The 22420-nt window shown below is 49.4% G+C and overlaps 5 protein-coding genes across 5 annotated transcripts; 4 read left to right on the top strand and 1 right to left on the bottom strand.

Moving 5' to 3' along the window:
• Window positions 1–16: 16 nt before the first annotated feature.
• Window positions 17–1242, top strand: SCP_1303000 (hypothetical protein; the record flags this gene model as incomplete). The annotated part of the gene is made up of 5 exons (XM_027763596.1): window positions 17–29; window positions 115–433; window positions 484–719; window positions 769–864; window positions 920–1242. The coding sequence occupies 5 exons, from the start codon at window positions 17–19 to the stop codon at window positions 1240–1242; spliced, it is 987 nt and encodes a 328-aa protein (XP_027619397.1).
• Window positions 1243–1627: 385 nt separating this feature from the next.
• Window positions 1628–4862, bottom strand: SCP_1302990 (hypothetical protein; the record flags this gene model as incomplete). Its single annotated transcript, XM_027763595.1, has 6 exons — window positions 1628–1675; window positions 1731–2494; window positions 2547–3147; window positions 3199–3846; window positions 3899–4513; window positions 4608–4862. The coding sequence occupies 6 exons, from the start codon at window positions 4860–4862 to the stop codon at window positions 1628–1630; spliced, it is 2931 nt and encodes a 976-aa protein (XP_027619396.1).
• Window positions 4863–5220: 358 nt separating this feature from the next.
• On the top strand, window positions 5221–6534 carry SCP_1302980 (hypothetical protein; the record flags this gene model as incomplete). The annotated part of the gene is made up of 3 exons (XM_027763594.1): window positions 5221–5504; window positions 5554–5682; window positions 5736–6534. 3 exons carry the CDS (start codon window positions 5221–5223, stop codon window positions 6532–6534), a joined length of 1212 nt encoding a protein of 403 aa, XP_027619395.1.
• A 429-nt stretch (window positions 6535–6963) lies between these two features.
• SCP_1302970 (hypothetical protein) lies at window positions 6964–11815 on the top strand (the record flags this gene model as incomplete). The annotated part of the gene is made up of 6 exons (XM_027763593.1): window positions 6964–7443; window positions 7684–8705; window positions 8765–9296; window positions 9350–10133; window positions 10183–10343; window positions 10397–11815. The coding sequence occupies 6 exons, from the start codon at window positions 6964–6966 to the stop codon at window positions 11813–11815; spliced, it is 4398 nt and encodes a 1465-aa protein (XP_027619394.1).
• A 343-nt stretch (window positions 11816–12158) lies between these two features.
• SCP_1302960 (Protein cwh43) lies at window positions 12159–16290 on the top strand (the record flags this gene model as incomplete). The annotated part of the gene is made up of 22 exons (XM_027763592.1): window positions 12159–12340; window positions 12388–12446; window positions 12501–12750; window positions 12799–12816; window positions 12869–12936; window positions 12995–13092; window positions 13141–13184; window positions 13240–13448; window positions 13500–13829; window positions 13894–13956; window positions 14005–14638; window positions 14694–14981; window positions 15035–15080; window positions 15133–15158; window positions 15209–15239; window positions 15290–15349; window positions 15400–15526; window positions 15584–15703; window positions 15763–15832; window positions 15883–16069; window positions 16125–16193; window positions 16252–16290. 22 exons carry the CDS (start codon window positions 12159–12161, stop codon window positions 16288–16290), a joined length of 3018 nt encoding a protein of 1005 aa, XP_027619393.1.
• Between the last annotated feature and the right edge of the window lie 6130 nt (window positions 16291–22420).

Below are 22420 nucleotides of genomic sequence, written 5' to 3'. Positions count from 1 at the left end.
ACTGAAATTCAAGAGAATGCAATTTCTATGTCGACGGCCATGTTCTCGTATGTCCTCAGCTCAGGCATGTTTTATTCCGTGTGTGTTTCGCATAACGCTTACGCCCGGGCGCAGCGAGCTCGTATTTCCATCTCCCCATAGACGAGGACGAGGACGGTGCACACGCCGAGAGTTCAAAGCATATATCCTGGGCACCTGCCGACGACCTGGACTCCGACTCCGACGGGTCCCTTCCATCCTCCTCGTCTTCATCATCTCTTCACTCGCAGTATGGTCCCACTCCTCCCCCCGCACGCACGAACAAAGCTGTTATCAACCAGATCCTCAACGAGAACGATCTCTATCGCATCCTCGGAATATCCAGAACCGCTCGCATAGATAAGTTATCCCTTCGCCGTGCATATCTAGCGCGGAGCAAAGCATGTCATCCAGAGTGAGCATATCAAGTACACTGAAGACGTCCCCAAGCTCATACTTGTTCAGTAAATTCCCTAACAACCCTGAAGCCACACGCGCATTCCAAAAAGTTTCTCTCGCATATAACGTCTTGAGCAAGCCATCCTCGAAAAGATCCTATGATTCTCGCTCCCCCAATTCTTCTTATGATATTTTCGCTGCTCGTCCTTATCCCCCTCCCGAGGAGACATTTCGAAGCGTAGTCATTGGCGTGTTTAACGACCTCCTCGATGGCGATCTTGAGATGATCCGGACCTTGCTCCGTAGGTGCACAACGCCTCCTTGTATCATCTACTCTCACATTTCATGCAGGGACTGTGAACGACATGAACCCTGCCCTCCGGCTCGGCGAGGAGGGCATCAACTCCGTGCTCTTCACCCTTCAGTCCATCCGCGAGCGCGCCCTGAGTATGCCCCTCTTCCCCCTTTCCCCTTATCTTTCCCGCGCTAAACCCGCTGACAGCGTGCCGTACGTGCGTCCTGGCGCTGCACACTGAGCTCACGCGCCTGCTCGAGGTGCAGCGCGCGTTCCGCGATCTTTCTTACTTTGACCTCCGCCGCCGTTCCTGCCTCACCATCCGCCTTGCGCGCCTCACCGTCGCTCTCCCCATCGCCCTTGAGCAGGCGCTGCGTGCGCAGCGCGACGAGGAGTACGCCCCTGACAGGCCTCGTGATGGCGTCGGCCCTGGTCCCGGCGACGGGAGCGCGCTCCTGAACAGGCGTGTTGCGACGCTCCTCCGCGGGCTGGTGATCGTTCTCGAGCGTATGGAACGCATTCTCGGATAGAGGTGCTCCCTCTCTCTTGGGCATGTCGTAACTTATCTGCTCTGCACTAGTACGCTGCATGTCGTCGTTTAGACTCTGCTGTGTTTTTAGAATCCTCCTGTACGTAGCAAGCTCGCCATGTTGTATCGTGTCCCCCTCAGGGTTCCCGCACCTTAGAATATTCACGGTCTATTGCATATCAATTTGCTATCAAGAAATAAGATCAGCGCCAGGTGGCGCGACAAACAATATAACACTGATAACGTGGAATCCACAGCATTGCTCGAGTATCGCCATTATAATGTACAAGCATACGAATGGAGATCGGGCAGGAAAGCTCCAAACGAACGGATAAGAGGACGAGAGGACGTTATACACAGATAATTCATGCCACTTACTGTTGCGCTCACTGCTGCGTCTGCGTTGGGAAGTGAGGTATCGGCCTCTGTTCGTGCTGCACGTTGGCGTGAGCCATACACAGCAAGCGTGTAAAAAAGACAAGCACTGACATTCATCCACAACATCCCAGTCGACGATGCGGGCGCGGACGTATCCTTTTCTTCCAGCATATACGACTCCTGAGACGGCTGGTACCCGTACGTGCTCATCGGCTGCGCAGCCGCGGCAAGCAGGTGGTTGAAGTCCCCGTTCCCGCCGTTCCCCGCCGCGGCGACGACCGCCGCATTGTTCTGAGTCTCCGGATAGAACGGGTAGAACAGTGCCGCGGGCACCTCCGCCAGCTTCTTGTCCGCAGGCGTGCCCGGCGCACCCTTGCCTCCACGCCCCGGGCTCCCCGTTCCCGATGACCCCCCATTCGGTGGCGCGTACGCGCCCTGTTGAGCGGGGTACTGGGCGGGACCCATCGTTGGCGTTTGAGGCTGAACGCCCTGCTGCTGGGTGCCGGGGGGAGGCTTGGACGAAAGGATGCTGTCCGCATCCCAGTCTTGCTCGGGCATCAGCATTGGCGCTGCCGTCGGTGCAACTTGGTGCAGGTTCACACCCAGCACTTTCTCGGCGACCTTGGCAATGAGCGGATGCCCGCCGTTGAGGTCCTTGCGCTCCCAGCGCCAGCGGAAGCTTGGGAGCATGTCAAGCGCCATCCACACATCTTCCAGCGCGACCTGCCGTGGGATAGGGTCACAGCCGGACATGCGCCCGAAGAGAATTACCATCGCTGCAATGTGCAATGGAATAGGCGAGACAAAGAACGCGATGTCCGGGAAGCGGATCAGCTGGTTGTGCACAATAATAATGTTGTGCGACATCACGATAGCTGCATTTTGCGGGTCAAAATCGAAACAGGCTTCAGAGACGGCAAAGCTCACCATCAAGAAGAGCGCGGTGGCGGTGATGGTACTGCAGCTGCTTCGAACTGAAGAGCGCACGCAGCAGAAGAATTCTGGTAATCCCGATCTTGAGCAGCGTGAGGCCCTGGTCCTCTGTAATATCGTTCACTAGCTGAATGCGGCGCTCGAGGGGCCAGTCCTCTGTGCCACTAAAGTACCACTTGTATGTGTCAGGAAGCTGCCGGCGGAACTCGACCATACTCTTGATGATGCGCGTCGCATGGCGCATAATCGCGTCCGCGCTCTGGCGTGTTGGTGTATACAGGGAATTGATAATGTCAGCCTGTATCTCCGCGATCGGCGCGGACAGCACGAAATGCTCGGAAATGTCGCTGCTCCCGGACTTGCTCCGCGACGGCCGCGGTGTGTTCGAATCGGACGGCGCTATGGCCAGAGGACGTCCGAGTAGGATCGACGTGCCACGGTCATGCACGAGCACGATGCCCCACAGACGGATGCGCAGTTGACATTCCTCCTCAGAAAAGACGTTATCCTGCGAGGTCGGGTCATGGTGAAGCCCGAGCTCAATCGACAACCTGACGAGGCTGCCGACAAGACGCCAGAGCGTCCGGCCTTGTCGCTATCGCGGCGTCAGCAATGTCATCGCAGCCAATCAAGTGGACGGACTGACCTCGGTATAGAGATACCACTGAAGTAGAATTAGCGCCTGCAGGCTGGACACGGTGACGCGCAGGTCAGGTTTGACCGCAAGAGCGCTTTGAAAGAACTCCTCGTGTTCCGGCCAGTCGGCGGGCATGAGCTTCTTGGGCGTCGTGGGACTCGCCATGTTCTGGCTGCGTTCCTTCTCCATGCCGCTCACGCGGTGGTTGAGCTCGCTGAGCGTGCCCAACGCGAGGATGAGGTAGAGGCTGCACACATAGCCGGGGTCATGCTGCAGCGTTTGACCTTCATACAGCGCGTCGAGCGTATGCTCGAATTCCTTGCGGGTGAAGACGGGTCGGTGGAAGTTGAGGCGTGTGAAGTAGACGTCGAGGACGCGACGCAACATCGTACGATCCTTGGGAAGCCAAACGGGGACGTTCGACGAAGGAGATGCGGGGCCAGATAGCCCAGACGGTGGGTGACCGGCGGTGCTGTCGCGGCGCATGGAGACGGAAAACCACTTTGTGGCATCTCGTGGGGCGGAGGGCTCACCTACATCGCGGTCGCGGCCAGAGGTGAGACCGGCGGAGCCGACTGCCAGATCTTCTCTGTCCATGACGGACATCTTGACTTCATTCACGATAGCCGAGTGGACACCGAAGCTCTTGGCCAGTGCCTAAGAGTGCGATAAGTGAGTAGAGAAGAGAAAAAGGAAAAAAAGGACGCACTTGGGTGCTAGACATGTCGTGTGAAAGGGGATCCTGGCCCTTGGGGATGTCGTGCGAAGAGGGCGAGCGTTGCATGCTGGAGTGGGGTTGAAGCGGGTGTTGGAACGCAGGAAGGATGTGGGGGTTGTAGCCGGGGGGAGGAGGACCGTGCATGGCCATGTGCGGTGGTGGGGGTGGTGGGGGTCCATATCCAGGAGGAGGGGGCCCATAGGGCATCATGGGAGGAGCGCCGTAGTGGTGCATCATCGGCTGACCAGGAGGACCATAGGGATATGTGCGCGGGGGAGAACCGGGCTGCGGAGGAGGCGCCTCGGTGCGCAGAGGGTAGGGCCTGTTGCTGCCGCCGCCGCCGGGTGGTTGAGCAAACTGGAAGGTGGTAGAAAGGGCGTTATCGCTTGAGTCAACTTCGATGCCTTCGCGGGAACATATATCGTCCAGACTGTCGAGGTTGAAGTCGGGGATGCGCCGCTTGAGGAGGGCGTCACATTGGAGGAGTTGGCGTTCTATCCGCTCGGTGTGTCCGCGCGGCGTAAGAGTCTGGCGATGCCTGTCTTCTTGGTGGCATGCGGTGCCGGCGGTGGCACAAGCGGTGCATCTGGGATGTTTGGAATCGCACTGAGGACGACGAGGAGGACGGTCAGCAAAGAGACTCGGGAGGAGAGACGGGAGAGACGGGAGTTTGCCGTCGGTGTCGCCCGCCGGGACTTGCCTTAATTTTCTTACTCCTGCATCGTGCGCACGCCTCGTGAGATCGACGGAGCCGGCGTGGTTCAGCGGGATGGGGCCCGTCGTCGCCGTTCGTGTCCGCCTTTCTTCGCTTTCTCGACTGCGGCGGCGGCTGCAGGGGCGGGGCTTGCGGCTGCTGGGCGGGAGGAGGCTGCTGATTAGGGTCGATCTGGAGGGCGGACTGGAGAGAAGAGTGGTTCAGGTTGAGGTCGGCGTGTGGGGGGAGCAGATGGGTCATGATGATCGTCCGCGACGACGACGACGACGAAGATTGCGACGAGGACGACGCCTGAAGGGTGATGATCAACGACCAACGCAGCGCCCACCGTTCGTCCCGTTACCAGTCTGCTGCTCCCCGGTCACTGCCCCCTGTCCCCCGGCCACTCCCCGCCCGCCCTGCGCTCTTGCCGCCGCGCACTCTCGCCCTCTCCGTGTGCTGTAGAGTACCTTGAAAAATAGCAGAGCGTTCTGCGAGAGTCGCTGAATATTTTCGGGATTTTCGGAGGAGCAGGAAGCGGACGAGGACGGCGGTTCCCACGAGCGGAGTGGAGAGAGCACGGTGCGCGCAGCTGCGCACGACTCGGGCCAACGCTACGATGTCTCCCCCTGCGCTGCACACCAACTCGACCATCCCCGACAACAGATCAGCCTACTCGCTCGTCACCGTCCACGACGTCCTCGACGTCGTCCCCTCGCCCACCGCAGCCACCTCTCTCCTTTCTCGCCATTCCGACGACTCTACCTATGGCACCACCGCCCCCTCCCGCCCCTCCTCGCGTCGCATCTTCATGAATGCCACCCTCAAGATGGCCGCAATATTCGTCCTTAGCACAGCGTTTCTCGGAGGCATCCTCTGGCTGGCCTTGCCGACCCTTGACGAGTCCGTCTCCTTGCGCTCTCACCCTCATCCGCACTGACATCCGCCGTAGAGACGACCGGCCGTCGCTCAAGGTCCCAAAGTCATTCGCAGAGCTTCAGGCCCTCAACACGCTGCTCAAGAAATACAGGGACATCTACCCCTACCGCATCGTCGTCTGCTATATCATAAGCTATCTCTTGTGCGTTCCCCGCCGTCCTTCTCTCCCACTCTCCTGCTTACCCCCGCACCCAGCCTCCAAGCCTTTTCCCTCCCAGGCTCCATGTATCTCTCCATCCTCGGCGGCGCCGTCTGGGGCATTCCCCGCGCCCTCGCCCTCGCCTGCACCTGTGTCGCCTCCGGCGCGACTCTTTGCTACCTTATCAGCGCCGCTCTCGGCCCCGCTCTCCTCACCATGCCCAAGTGGAAGTCACGTTTTGACGTCTGGGGCGCAAAGATTTCCGAGCAGAAGGACAACATAATCTCGTACCTCATCGTCCTCCGCATTGCACCATTCCCCCCGCACTGGGTCGTGAACGTCCTCTGTCCACACCTCGGCATCGGCATCGTCCCCTTCTGGGTCAGCACCTGGCTTGGCATCTTCGGCGTCACCGTCATCCATACCACCATCGGCGGCAGCCTCGACGATATGACCTCCGCCGACGACTTCCACCTGATCTCGTGGAAGAACTTCCTCATGCTTTCTGCCGTTGCCGTCGGCGTCATGATCCCGGTCGGACTCCGCTACTACTTCAAGCGGGAGCTCGTCGCGGTCGTGGACGTCGAGGCTGAGGCGGAAGCCGAGGAACGCACCGCGGCGCAGGACGGCGATCTCGTGCTCGCCGAGGGCCCGCCTACGGTGGTGTACAAGGGCAAGGATGCCCAGCTTATTCTCATCGACGATGAGGAGAGCGAGGAGTATTCGGATGAGGACTCGGATGAGGACGTCATTCTCGAGGCCGGTCCTGCCCTCATCGTGAAGGCACAGGGCGGCGATGCGACCGCCGTGGGCGCAGACGAGAGACGGGACTGGCGACAGGAGGATCTGCTGTGAAAGGATATCGCTCATATGCTCGGATATAGATGGCGTACGCGCGCGGGCATGCGGCTGTAATGTGCAGCGCACGGCTCGGTGTCTGCTGGACCGAGTGGGTACGCTGTGTCGGTCCATTTACTTGTAATTCTGGTCTGCTGTACAACTGCACGTATATATGTTGCTTTCTGTGTCAGACGCCATATATGCCATTATATGGCTGGTCACCTGCGGGTCCTCGTCCCGAAAAGGTAATTTCCCGCATCGGCGCCAAAATATGAGAGCCAAAAAATATTCAGAAGAGACGGAAAGCGGAAAGGAAGATATATACAGATGCATGTATACTGGCTGGCGTCCGATGGGTGGGCAGAAGAAAAAAAATTAATGGAAGAAAGAGGACGGAGCAGTGCTGGAGTGCGGATTGTTCCGCCAGAGCACCAGGTGCACTGTATGCGACTGTGTGCGCTCCTGAGGTCTTCCCCAGCCGACTCTCTCCCTCCCACCATCTCGGTCCCGGCTCCCCTCCTCGTCGCCATCGTCGTCGTCCCCGACGTTCTCCAGCCTCTGTCAGACGGCTGCCACCTTCGTACTCCCCGTCTGCTCTCCGTTTGCCTCTCCGCGCCTGCGCGTCGTCCGCTGCCGCTCCGCCCTCTGATATCGCCATCCCCCCCGGTCCTCATGGCTGATCGTCTTCCACAGCAGTACTCCGCCAACTTCCCCCCCGGCCTTATTCCTCAACAGTCTAACGGTCTCCAGCAGCTTCCCCAACAGCTCCAGGTCGATCCCCAGATGGCTAACCAGTCTCTCACCGACCAGAACCGCATCTGGTCCCACATGCTTCAGCAGCAGATGCGCCCACAGGCCGCTCAGAATAACTTCCCCCCACCCTCCATACAGCAGCAGCAACAACAACAACAACAACAACAGCCGGTGAGTCTCGTTTTATTTGCCTAAATCATTACTTTACTCGCTCGCCCATCGCCCATCGCCCATCGCTCTGCTGTCTCGCACTCCCTCTCCACTTCCCCCACCTTGTCGAGCCACCCTTCGTCCATATGCCCATCTTCCTGCACCGCCATCGTCCGTCCTACCACCACCACCCACTACCACTTACTCACGCCCGTTTGCTTACGTCATCTCCCGCATTCTTCTCACTGACGCCCCGCGTAGGCAACCAACCCATTCACGAACCACAACATCGTCCGCCTCCAGGCGCAGATGTCGCAGCAGAAACAACAACAACATCAGCAGCAGCAGCAGCAGATGTCGTTTGGCCTCCCTCCACACGTCCCCACTTCCGCCCCCGACGCCCAGGCTCGCGCCATGCGCCAGCAGTTCCCCAATATGTCTGGGGGTGCAGCGTTCCCCACCGCACTGCAAATGCAGACCCTCGCGTCGCGCAATCCCCAGATGCTCCAGCAGATGCTGCAGAACCAACACGCGATGCAGAATCAGGCGCTGCAGAATCAGGGTAACCGACAGTTGGAGCTTATGGGCCTCGCGCACAACCAACAACCACAGAATGGCAACCCCGCTGCCATGGCGGCCTTGCGACAAATGCAGCAACAGGCACAGCAACACCAGCAGGCGCAACAACACCAGTTGCAGCAACAACAACACCAGCAACAGGCGCAGCAACAGCATCAGCAGCATCAACAGGCGCAGCAACACCAGCAGCAGCAGTTACAGCAGCAATTGCAGCAGCAGCAGCACCAACTACACCAGCAGTCCCAGCAAGTGTCCCAGCAGCAACATCAGCCCAGTATGGGCGCGCAGCTCGGCCAGATGCAGAACCAGGTGCAGCAGAACCCGACTTTCTTCTCTACCTCCGCCATGCAGCCCATCCCGGATGCAGCTCGGGGGCCCTCTGCACAGCCGAACTTGCAGCAGCAGTCTGGCGCACTCGCTCCTTCGCCTTCCGGCATGCCGCAGCAGCAACAAGGCCCAAGACGCCCGTTTTCGTTCATGGAGCTTAGGACCCGCGCAGCCGCGCTCAATAACACAATTCGTGAGCTGGAACGGCAGAGACTGAATACTCACAATCAGAATTTGACTATGCCGGACGCGGCGCTCGAGGTCGAGATCGGGAAGATCAACGAGGAGCTCCAGCGGAGGAGAGATCTTCTGGAAAAGCTGAGTACTGCCATGCAACAAATGACCAATGCACACTCTGCCGCCCTCGCTGCAAATCAGTGAGTGTTGTTGGCGACGCTTTTATTGTTGTTGTGTTGTGCTTACGGTCTACGTCCAGGAGTGCACTCCGCACGTCGCCTGTCCAGTCACAACAGCACCCTGCTGCTACCCAGAACGACCAGGGTCACCCTCAACAAGGTTGGCCGTTGCAGACAGGTGCCTCGCAGACGCCTATGTTTCCCTTTCAGCAATCCGCCGCGCAGATTATGCAATCAGGCCCGTCGCAAGCATCGAAGGTACCACAGATGCCGCCACAAGGGGAGCAGATGAACCAGTTCTCTCCGAACTCGATTTCCATGCAGTTCCAGCCAGGCGCTGGTCAATCGTCTCCAAACGTGATGTCGACGCCGTTCCCGGGTCATGTGCCTGCCCAGGCGACGCCACCACCACCGCCGCAACAACAGCAGCAGCATGCCCCATTGCGTGTGCCGATCCCGCCTTTGTCTGCAGAGGTATTCAATTCAGCGTACAAGACGTTTTGCACGAAGAACAATGTTGTGCATGATCCGGCGCTTATGTCGCACGATGGTCGTCCGATTGACCTGTACGCGCTTCACGTCGAGGTAATGAACGCGGGCTTCTATAACCGGGTAAGGTGACGTACTTCTCTTTCCGGTGATTTTCATTGACGCTGTCGCTGTAGGTGGCTCAGAATGACCAGTGGCCCGTGATAGGTGCCAAGCTGGGCTTCGTACAATTTCCTGCAAGTAACAGTGAGCCGGCCAAGTCTGGCCCGGGCGTGGCGCAACATCTGGAGCACGTATACAAGCAATATCTCCATGCTTTTGATTCAACATATCTACGTTCTTGGCTTGCCAAACGGAGCCAGCAGCAGCAACATGACGTGCAGCAGGCCGTGGAGCAAGCGCGCATGCACCAGAAGCTCATTCCTGTTCAAGGTACTGTTATGAGTGGACGCCCTCCCCAAGTTCCCCACGCATTGCCTAGCCAAAATGGACAGGACGCTAATGGAGTCCCGGGTTTGGCTGGCGCATCGGACCTGCAGCTCAACGAAATTCTGCAGTACGCAACGGTACCGACTCCAGAACTGCGGCGGCGGAACGTCCCCGCTCACATTATCAACTTAGTGGAAGCAAACCGTCCGCTCCTCTTACGGTCCTTGTCGCAGCGCGAGTTACGCGGTGGGGTCGCTAAGAATGCTCAGTCTACCCAACAGCAGCGCCCCATGCCCTCGCCATATATGGCGCAGATAAAACAGCAAGGTGCTGTCGTGAATCCCGCCATGGCCCTGCGGAGCGGACAGTCTCAGCTTCAGCAGAACTCATCTGGATCTGCGGGCCCAGCGGTGACTGTCGCCTCGGTGGCAGCCACAGTACCATTCCGACATCGTACGCAGCCTGTCACAGAAGAGGAGTTGCAGAATAACTTGGAGTTGATCAATTCGGTCAAACGGCATTATTCAAGTTGTGCGTTCCTCTTGTGTAACGGGGCATGTGAAGGCTAACGTGTTGACAGGCGTGCTCAAGATGACGCCTCGTCCTATACCTGATGATCAGAAGGTCCAATTCAATGCGGCATTCGAGGAACTGTGTCGCTGTGCTATCGAGACGGACTCCAAGCTGCGTCTTTATCTTTGTTACATCAACCAGGAAGCCGTTCGGAAGTTGATCGCAATCGTATGAATGTCTTGATTGGTTTTCACTGCTACGACTCACGCTACGCTTGGCAGATTATGACTGCTCAGCACCAGAGGAAACTCCTCGCTTCATCGCAGTGTATAATGGACATCCAGCAAATGCGACAAATGAGCATTCAGATGCAAGGCACGAGTGAAGCTTATGCGCAACATACACTATCATCGGCGTCCAACACCTCTCCTTCCCACTCGGCTGCGCCTGTGCCATCACCTCCATCGTTTCCTCTACCTTCCTCGCATACTACGATCGCTCCTCCCCAGTCGTCGCAGCAGGGTCTACAGTCTCATCCGCCTCCCCAATTTACATCACAACAGATGTCACATCCGATACAGCCTCCATTGCAGCCACCCCAGTACTCTCAACCCGTGCCGCCGCGGTTGTCTCCCTCATCCCAGCCGATGGCGCCTACTCCGTCACCACGACTCGCAGCTACCGTCTCGGCTCGTTCTCCTTCCGCGCAGCAGACGAAGAAGAAGGTACAGCAGCCATTACCAGCCACGCAGATTGATCTCACTGTGTCAGCAACACCGCCCGCATCTGCATCCACGCCAGTCGCAAGCGCATCGACACCTATCCATGTGGGCAGCTCTCCTCAGACACCGAAGTCTCCGAAAGCGAAGGCGAACAAGCAGAAGCAGTCTACAAAGCGTAGTAGGGCCGCACCCAAAACTGCTTCGGCTGGGGAACAGCGGCCGGCGACGCCAGCTGCAGCTTCGGCTGCGGAGATCGCGGTCAAGCGACCACGCGAGGAGGAGCAGCCCTCGAGTAGTCCTGCTGCTGCGCTAGAGCCTCCGTCGAAGAGAATTAAGACGGAGTGGGAGGATCCACCGAGTGAAGCTTTGGTCAAGAAACAAGAAGCAGTGGAATTGATCAAGACCGACGAGGACGCGGCGAAGTTCCTCGAGAAGATGACGGACCTGTTGAAGAGAGCGTCTTCAGACGAGGATCAAGGCGTGCTGTCATCCCAAATCTCTTCCACTTTGGACCAGATCTTGAAACCGTACGAGGCACCTCTTGATTTCTCTGATTCAGCAGGACTTTCGTCTCTGTCGGCGTCCGGAGGATCGGATAGCCTCGGATTCGGTCGCTTTTCGCCATCTCCGGGCATGGCCGCAGCTGACGGTCTGGAGTTCTTTGACTTCACTTCGTACGGGCTCGAAGATGACACTGAGTCGAAGCCGGAAACGCCAGATCTTGTGCCGGCATCATCGACGAATCCTAGTCCAGGGTCTGCGTCGGAGGCGGATGGTATTGGCCATATCGCGTTGGGTGTGTCTGATACGGTGAAGATTGCAGACATCAAGGAAGAGGAGGGGGTGGATCTACTGCGAATGGGGATATGGGGAGAAATTGACGGAGGGGAATCTGCTTACTACCAGGCCATGGATGGGTGGAAATGGGAAGTGCCGATGGCTACGTGCGATCAGCCGTGGGCAATCTCCACAGTGTAGAGGTATTATTTGATGCTTTATCTTGTCATTCTATATGGTGGGTCCGGTGTACTGTCCCGATATCTTCACATCGTCTCTCGGATCTCATTCTATCCACTGTTTGTGTTGTCGCATCTGCAGCTGTTTTTTGATTATTCTGTCGCGTCAGCTCTGTATCTCTAACATCGTCTACTTGCTATCGATGAATCGCAACCGTCAAATGCTCGCCGCTTTGGCGTTGTATTTTGTTTTTAAATCGGGCGAGTACCAAGGACTTGCAAATTGCAATTGGAAGACGGAAAGGGAGCACGTGGACTACATGGCGCGCGCCTGTGGCTAACGCAACGGCACTGCCAGTCCCACCATGGCCTCTCCTCCCAAGCAATTCGTTTTCAAAGCCTCTGCCATCGCTCGCATACATACCTGTCTTGCGTTCGCCGCATTCCTAGGTGCTCTCTTTCTGGGATGCGCATTGCATTACAAGAAGATTGTCAAAAATGGCGTCGCTGGCTATCCTGACGAATGGTTTCCCTCTGTCTCCGCAACGTAAGTTATAGTTTCAATACTGAACCTTTTCTAACCAGATCGCTTAGTATTGGCGACTGGTTCCCCGAACGGAACGTCTTCCAGATCCTCATTGCCTTGAACTCCGGTGCGTGTCTGGTCCTCTACGCGCCGTATCTCGTGCAATTTTGACATTTCGCAGGACCTAGATTTGCTGTGGTTCTTCTCCAGTACTATTTGCATCGCACAGAGGAATCTCGTCTACCAGCGGTTGCGATGGTCGTGGGTCTGCTTCGGACCTTGGCATGCGGAGGATGGGTGTACATTACTTCCAACGATGATCACGACGCACACGACATCCTCATGATAAGTTATATCGTGTGCAACATACCATGGATGTCCATATGCACCGCTTGTACTCCTCCACAAAGTGTACAAGCTCGACGTAGAAGGCAAGTTAACGATTGTCGGCACGCATTTCATCTCGCTGATAGCACTAGGCGCAATACGGCTTCAGCGTATGTGACTCGTCTGCTGTGCAGTGCAGTTCATCGGTTGACGGTGTCGTAGATTCTTTATTTCAATGATACCTATGATATACTTCTTCATCCAGCACAAAGTGCACCGTATCCCCGGAGGTTGATCTGCTGTTTGCCTCTTCGCTGCGCCGCTGTTGATGTTCCATATCCTGCACAGCGTACACTCGATATAGCTTCTTCGAATGGGGGCTCATATTCTTCGATATCATGTACGACTCGGCTGTTGAACTGGACCTCAAGGCGGCCAACCTCGAAGTGCGTATCGCCTGTTTGGTGACTGTTTGCCTAATAAATGCTGGTCAGGTTGTCGTGCTTACTCCCAGCAGATCTGATGGGGTGGATGATATGTATACACGAGTTCACCGTCTTGCGTAGTATTTGTTGACAAGATCTCTCATGCAGGAAACATGTGCTGAATCCGAATGTGACAGCTGTCACGCGTGTAAGAACACCGTCTCCAGTACCCTTTATACCTGTTTCTCCCGAGAAAAATCCGTCTGAGCCAGCAAGGCCTCTTGACATGAAGAAACCCGCGAAACCGCCTTCACGTGTTCGGGCCAGCTTGGTGCAGTCCAGCGTCATCATTGACTTCTTGAGTGACTTATACCTTTGTGTGTACGCCTTCCCTGGCCTTGGGAATGTAACACTAAGTTCTATGATAGCGTTTGTTTATTGGTCGATCTTGACATCCCTAACCCCCACTCTGTTCTATTTTTCCGTCTGGGAACTCAGCCTCACGGGTTCTGAATTGTCCCTTCTGTCCACCTTGTCGCCACTGTTACTCGTGATTCCATCATCTTTGCGATGGAGCGCCTCGCTGGTTGGCAGAACCATCCTGCATTCACTTTCACTCATTGGGTTAGGAGCGTATGCGTTAGGTGATCCTCTGCACAGACTTTTTGCAGTGATGTTTGCCACGGCAGTCAGCAATGTCGGAGCTGCAGCTGATTGGTTTGGTCGAGACAATAGTCAAGTCGGACATCAAGGCCTCCGTACGTTATTACGATGAATAGCCGCCTACAGCACACTGATGGGTAGCCATGCGGTGTTTGATAGTCTTGGGCTTGGGGTTCATGCTATCGTCACTCGCGAAGCATGCCAACCATTCCGTTAATCCAGGTAATGCTCATTGAGAATCTGTACGAGACGATGTCTGACATCGAACAGTATGGCCTATCGTCCACGAACAGTCCGGTGGATACAACAAGACCGGCATTTTCTTGGCCTGCCTTGCCATCTACAACTTCTACACTCGACGGACCACGTCTTCGCCGGTGACATCTAGCACGCGACATACCTCATATACGGGCGACTGGCTTTTATCTGGGCTTGCACTTGGAAGCTTGATCTTCACCTTACACTACCTTTTAGGGGATTCTGCCACACTCATTGCGTGGTCTTGGACAGGATACCCCATTCAAGGGCCGGTACCGAATCTTCACGGCTCTCTCACACATGTCGCTCAGGCTCTCGGGCTTGGTATCCCTGTAGTTCTATCTTTACTCTCCGACCGTGGTCCGGAGATTCTGACACATCCTGTGTGGTTTGCGTATGGTAGTGTCAGCGCATACGTCATGTACAAGTTCAAGGATTGGTTAGGCTTCGCAGGCGGCCTGAACTTTGCCATCTTTCTCATGTCTATCATTCCCACGGTTCTCCAACATGCGGTATACACACAGAAAGTAGTCAAGACTTGTGCCACTGCCTGGCTCCTTGTTTGTGCATTCTATTTTTCCAGCGTGTTTACAGTCGCATACGCATTCGTACCTGGCGGTGAATATTTCCGCGAACGGACAGACTTGTGAGTGTTCGAGGACGATTGGTGCAAACGCTCATTATCATGATCAATCTCGTAGAGTTCTTTTTGCGCAGGTAGTTGGTCTGGCTTTCGTGTTTCGATGGCCTCACGTACTTCCTCCCGTCCCGACCTTCACTCTTTCTGGGCGGACGAGGTCGTCCGTTGGTAGTTCGCTTGCCGTTATTACAATTACTTCACTGCTCGTCACGATGTACAGGTGGCCATTTGTTGTCCCGAAACCTCACAGAGCTGGGGCTCGGATCGTCCGAGCTGGCATCTGGACCGTCCACTTTGGCATTGACAACGAAGGCAGGGACAGCCAACGTCGCATGGGGGACTTAATAAAGTGTGTCCTATTCCTGCCAACTAATTCACTTTCTGAAGTTCTGCTTATCGCAGGGACATGGAACTGGATGTTGTCGGTCTATTAGAGACCGATTTGCATGTGATGTCTTCGCATACCGTGACCGCCGCAGCCGTAGCTGATGTTCATATAGCGTACTGTCTTCGGTAACCGAGACCTGTGAGTGATTACATCATCGAGAACCCCTACATAGGTTCACTGTGGTGTAGGACACTTCTTATAACAGAAGAGTTGGGTTATGTGAGTCTGACCTTCTTTGTAATTGGTCGCATGCACTGACACTATTGAAGTTCGTAGACATTGGTCCCGGACCTAACAGTCACACCTGGGGTGCTGTCCTGTTATCCAAAGTATGCGTCTCATGTGCACCGTTATCTCCTACGCTGACGGGGTTTGGCAGTTTCCGATCATCAACTCGACTCACCATCTCCTTCCTTCACCTCATGGAGAACTTGCTCCTGCGATCGAAGCCGTTTTGGACGTCTACGGCACAGAAGTCACCGTGCTTATTGCACATAACGGACAAGGTATGAATAAATTGTCGAATTGGAACTGAAAATTTTGCTCAGATACTTTCCGTATAGAGGAAACACCTCTCGATCGCGAGCTGCAATCCAAGGAACTGGCGCAAATCATGGCCAAGTCATTCCCTCGTCCTGTGATCTTCCTTGGATATGTGGTGACAAAACCGCTTGCTCCGAGGCGTAAGTCTCCACCGTCTGCACAAATGATTCAGCGTTCATGGTGGATTGTATGGATGCAGCGGCTCCTTACGAGATCATGGTAATAGACGGTAAAGTGAACGATATTGATCGGCATGATTGGGACCGCTGGTAGGTAATTCATACATGTACATTGCACATGACTCACGATGCCGTATTAGGTGCGAATACATCTTCTATCGAGGATTGTATCGCACAGCGTATGCTCGGGTGTCTAGAAGTACGATCACAGACACAGAGCTTCAAATTGGGCAGTTTGTTGTACCCAAACACGGGTTCTTCGTAACTAATGATACGGATGAAGCTCAGTATCTTCGTGCATGGAAGGAAGAGCTACCGGAAGATCACGTAAGTCATCTTCATTGATCGCCTTCCGCAACGACTAAAGCTGTGTTTCTGATAGTGGTTGCCGATGGCGTATTATCCGGAACAGGGGGGTAAACGAGGACATTTCTACCACGTGTTCAATACGGTATCACATTTTGCTTTGACTTACTATCGCCTTTACTCACTAGTTTCAATTCCAACAGCCATTGTACTACAAAATACCCGAGGGGGCAGTGTTATAGCTATTTGTCCATCCTTCCAGTTGCCAGTGGTGGCAGGATTGGAAGCTTGATGCTAACATGCCTACATTGAATAATTCAGATGACTGTCATTAGTGTCATTAGAGTATATTTTGTAGATAGATCCTCATTACTCAGATTCTCACCATTGTTTTCAGGCTCCTTCTCACCATAGTTTCGAGTTGAAGGGGCAATATATGAACATTTCATGCAACGCTTCATCCTAGAACATATCAGCCACTGATCACATGATAATCATGTGCAAATCCAAACCCTTAACTTTATCATAGTGGAACTTTGTGCCAGTCCCCGACTCTGACCGAGGTGCTCACAGTTTTTGTATGAGCAAGGGTGTATGATTGATTCTATGCGTAGTACAAGTAACAGGTGGTGTGGTAGTTACAGTAATAAAATTACATTACAAATAAGAATTGCTACAAAAAATAACATTAGAAACTATTACAACACTAGAAACTATTACAAATGTACCTACAAGAATCACTACAAAAAATGTTACCAATGTGCCTATAGGAATGACCCTAGAAGCTATTACAAATGTGCCTATAAGAATCACTACAAAAAATAGCACTAGAAACTGTTTCAAATGTCCGTATAACAATCACTACAAAAAATGACCCTGGAACCTGTTACAAATGTACATATAAGAATCACTACAAAAATGACCCTAGAAACTATTACAAATGTGTCTACAAGAATCACTACAAAAAATAACCCTAGAAACTGTTACAAATGTGCCTACAAGAATCACTGCAAAAAATGTTACCAATGTGCCTATAAGAATCACTACAAAAAATGACCCTAAAAGCTATTACAAATGTACATATAAGAGTCACTACAAAAAATAGCACTAGAAACTGTTACAAATGTGTGTATAAGAATTACTACAAAAAATGACCCTAGAAGCTATTACAAATGTACGTATAAGAATTACTACAAAACAATGAGCCTCGAAACTGTTACAAATGTGCCTACAAGAATTACTACAAAAAATGTTACCAACATGCCTATAAGAATCACTACAAAAAATGACACTAGAAACTGTTACAAACGTGCCTATAAAAATCACTACAAAAAATAAGCCTAGAAACTGTTACAAATGTTCCTACAAGAATCACTACAAAAACTGTTACAAATGTGCCTACAAGAATCACTACAAAAAATGTTACCAATGTGCCTATAAGAATCACTACAAAAAATGACACTAGAAACTGTTACAAATGTGTGTATAAGAATCACTACAAAAATTGACTCTAGAAACTACTACAAATGTGTCTATAAGAATCATTACAAAAAATGTTGCTAATGTGCCAATAAGAATCACTACAAAAAATGACCCTATAAACTGTTACAAATGTGCCTATAAGAATCACTACAAGAAATAGCACTAGAAACGTACAAATCTGTGTATAACAATGTATTAAAATCTATACAAGAAAATTTTATTATATTATGTACTAACTTCTAGTATGTGATATAATTATGTCGAGTAGGTGTCCTACAATATCCTATTATACTGCATAGTGTGAGTTTAGAAGAGCCTTATAATAGTTTACAAAGTTGCCTACTGACTCTTAGTATATTGTTTAGTAATATTCAGTAAGTCAACAATAACCTATTATGCTGGTTCCTAATGTACTAGTTTGGAGTGGGCCATTGCTTCGCATGGCAGTAACGATTCCTGAAAGATTATAATAAGATGTCTTTAAGACTGCACTAATTTGAGTTACCATTTAATAATATTTACTGAGTCTTTTATAATAGCCAGTGTAGAGCAGAGGTGGGGCTAACCTGTGCAGAGACCAATACCAGTACACAATACCAGTACACATAGGTACAGGTAGAGGTCACAGACATGCAACCTTCACAGACACATGTCCTTTATAGAAGAAGTTTTGAGAAGATTAGAAGAGGGAGGGAGATATGGACAATAGGATCAAAGAGCAACAAGACAGAGGTAATGACCAGCCTATTATCACCATTCCCCCTTATATATCGCATCATTTTCACTAGCCTACCTCCCTTATTACCCATGCACATTGCTCTTGCTAGCACATGCTGCTCTCATTAGTATAACTACTCTCACATATGCATAGTGCCCTCATGCACCTATTGCACTTTTACAATTAGATAGCACTCTGGCAAACTCATTACTATAATGCGTCTTATTCTACAATTTTTCCTCAAATTCTATAATTTTTTTAAGTCTGAAAACTCTCACTGCTGCTTAAAGTACATTACATAATCTGTCTGTCTGTTGTAAAGTATATTATTCTGTCATTTTGCTGAAGCTTAAAGCACCCACTTTCAGTTTAAAAAGCATTTTGTACTATGTTTAGTGAGTGTAGCTATAAATGTTCACATCTGATAAAATTTCCAATTTTTTTCATGTTTCTGAATCTTAACACATTATATTTTATCTTAGATTTATTTAAAGTGCATTTTAAATACTAGAAAGTGTCATACTTTCACCAATAATTACTATATAAAAAGTCAATAAAAGCTAAAGATATGAAAAAGTGTAGTAAAGATTAAGATCAGAAAGGACTGAGCACATTACTAATAATTGCATATAAAACAATAATGGTCTTCTTTTCAAGACATGTTTCAATTACTTGTAGTTAACTTATAGCCACTTAAGGACAGCTATTACAAAATTTATAGCTAAATCTAGTGCCTGACTTAATTTAGACATGTCTTACATGTGAAATTTTGTAGTTAAAATTTATTTTTATAATTTAGATGAAATTATCTCCAAAGCAAGCATCCATTGCCATGTCACTGCCATACTGATACCTTTATATCTCAGAAATTATAATTATATTGTCTTATAATAATTTCTTATTAGAAGTAACTATAAAATTGGGCATTTTATAAGTTTTCTAAACTGCACAGTAGTCAAATTTACTTTATGGGCATATTTATAGCATCTCTTCTAGTAGTAGCTACAATGTTTCTTATTTTACAATTTTTCCTCAATTTTTATGATTTATCTAAGCCTAAAAACTGTCATTTCTGCTTAGAGTTTATCATATAACCTGTTTATTAAAAAGCACATAGTTGTGTGACTTTGCTAAAGCTCAAAGCACTTACTTTCAATTTAGAAGAATTTTGTAGTATGTTTACTGAGAATAGCTATACATTTTCAGATTTTATAAATTTTCTGAATTTTTTATAAATTTGAATCTTAGAAACATTTTATTTAATTTGAGATTTATTTAAAGTGTGTCCTAATGTTCACCTTTGGGTGAAAACTATATAAGATTTATTAGTGTATGAATTTTCAAAGTCTTTACAGCCTTTCTCAGGTTTGAAATACTCACTTTTGCTTGAAATTCATCATACAGTTCATTTACTAGTAAAAACAATAAGTTGTGTTATTTTATAATTTTTTATAATTTTTGGAAAGTTAAAACACTTTGAGACACTCAAACTGTATATTGTAATACATCTAATAGTGACAATGATAAAGCAGATTTTTATTATTAATTTTCTGAGTTCAATAGCACTCACTTTCACTTTAAAAGTGCAAGTGCGTTTTATAGCATGTTTACTAATCAGAACTATGAATCTTGTGATTTCACAATTTTTCAGATTAATTGGCATTTTTCTGAGTCTCAAAATATCTATTGGTAATAACTAAAAGGTTTCTTAGTCTCTCAATTTTTTGGCAGTTTTTACAATTTTTATCAGCCTTAGAATAATCAATTTAAAATGTATACTATAATTTACCTACTAGTGAAAACTATAAGATTTGTTTTCTAGGCTTTTTTTCGATTTGTTGTAACAGTTTTGAGATCACTTACTTTGACTTGAAGAACAAATGTGCCTATAAGAATCACTATAAAAAATCAGACTAGAAGCTGTTACAAATGTGTTTATAAGAATCACCACAAAAAATAAGACTAGAAACTGTTACAAATTTGCTGATAAGAATTACTACAAAAAATGAGACTGAAAACTGTTACAAATGCACCTATAAGAATCACTACAAAAAATGAGACTAGAAACTATTATAAATGTGCCTATAAGATTCACTATGAAAAATAGCACTAAAAACTGTTACAAATGTATGTATAAGAATCACTACAAAAAATGAGACTGGAAACTATTACAAATTGGCTTATGAGCATCACTACAAAAAATGAGACTAGAAACTGTTACAAGTGCACTTATAAGAATCACTACCAGAAATGAGACTAGAAACTGTTACAAGTGTGCTTGTAATAATCACTACTAAAAATGACACTAGAAACTGTTAGAAATGTGTCTATAAGAATCACTACAAAATCACACTAGAAACTGTTAGAAATGTGCTTATCATAATTACTACAAAAATTGTCACCAGAAACTGTCACAAATGTGGTTATATGAATCACTACAAAAATTGAGACTAGAAACTGTTACAAATGTGTCTATAAGAATCACAAAAAATGAGACTAGAAACTGTTACAAATGTGCTTATAAGAATCAGAGTTGTAGGGTAATTAGAAATTGTTACAATTCCTACTAAGTGTGCTGAAAGTGTGGATTTGTAATCTAGTTACAAGTTGCTACAATCTCTACTAAGTGCACTAAAAGTGCGGATTTGTAATGCCTAAAGGCAGCTCTACAATTGTTACTAACATAGCTAATAACCCGGAATTGTAGAGTTGTAGGGCAGTTAGAAATTGTTACAATGTCTACTAAGTATGCGAAAAGTGTAACTTTATAGTTTAGTAACAAGTTGCTACAATGCCTACTAAGTGTGTCAAAAGGTGACTTTATAATCGAGTTACAAGTTGCTACAATGCCTACTAAGTATGCCAAAAGTGTGACTTTACAGTCTGGTAACAAGTTGCTACAATGCCTACAAAGTGCACTAAAAGTGCGGATTTGTAATGCTTAAAGGCAGCTCTACAATTGCTACTCACAAAGTTAATAGCCCAGAATTGTAGATTAGTTAGAAACTCAGAGTTGTAGGGCAGTTAGAAATTGTTACAATGTCTACTAAGTATGTGGAAAGTGTGACTTTATAGTTTAGTAACAAGTTGCTACAATGCCTACTAAGTGTGTCAAAAGGTGACTTTATAATCTAGTTACAAGGTGCTATAATGTCTACTAAGTGCACTAAAAGTGCGGATTTGTAATGCTTAAAGGCATCTCTACAATAGTTACTAACAAAGTTATTAACTCAGATTTGTAAGATGCTTTACAATTATTGCTTCAAGCTGGGCTTGTAGCCTAGTTAGAAGTCATAGCACCTATTATTACATCTGCCAAAAGTCTGAACATATATTGCTTGAAGGCTGCCCTAGAACTGTTACTAAGAAAGCTAATAACTCGGACTTGTAGACTGATCAGAATTGATTACAAATGCATGAAGTAAGGCCAAAAGTGCGGACTTCTAATTCCTTCTAATGGGTACTGATAAAGCTAGAAAGTCGGACTTACCTGTGATGAACCATGAAAGGACTTGTAAGCTGAAGCTGAGTTGTTTTATGAGGTCCAGTGGTCAAGTGGTTAAGTTGGTGACTGTTGATGAATATCTGTGTTTGTGAAGGTTTTGGTTCAATTTCGGGCCAGGGCAAATAAATTTGGATTCATTCTGGCCTAATTTGGATTAGTTCCGGCGGAACAACCTAATGAGGATGTCCCTGTGCTTGTCACCGTTAGTTGCGGGCACAACCACAGGGGCATGTGGAAGCACTTGAAAGGCAACTGACTTTCCGGATTTAGGCAAGTGTATTTTGGGGTTGGAAACCTCAAATAAATGCGGAAAAATGCTGGGTACCTCATGTAAGTGAGTTACCCAATTGGGTATGCTGACTAAGCATTTCTCTTTTGGTTTATCTCAGCGCTGTTAAGGTCATTTCTCACTCAAATCTCAACAGAATTTAATGTTTCATGGTGTGAATTAGGTCCAATTTTTTCCCTGAATCCAATGGTGATAGTCTCAATGCACAAATTTGACCATAACAAGTTGTGGAAGCTAATCTTAATGTATATTGGAGTAGAGCTATTATCTGTTATCTAATCTAAGTGTTACAGTCATCCTACACTTGGCAGACGATCAATACACAGGAGCAGGAGATAGGCCCCTTTTATACCTCTTACTATCCCTCTAAATGGTGAC

This window comes from Sparassis crispa (genome assembly GCF_003851025.1).
Source record: "Sparassis crispa DNA, contig_000012F, whole genome shotgun sequence".
Classification (NCBI taxonomy): Eukaryota; Fungi; Basidiomycota; class Agaricomycetes; order Polyporales; family Sparassidaceae; genus Sparassis; species Sparassis crispa.
The sequence above is the reverse complement of the archived record's forward strand: the minus strand, read 5'-3'. Positions and strand labels throughout refer to the sequence as shown.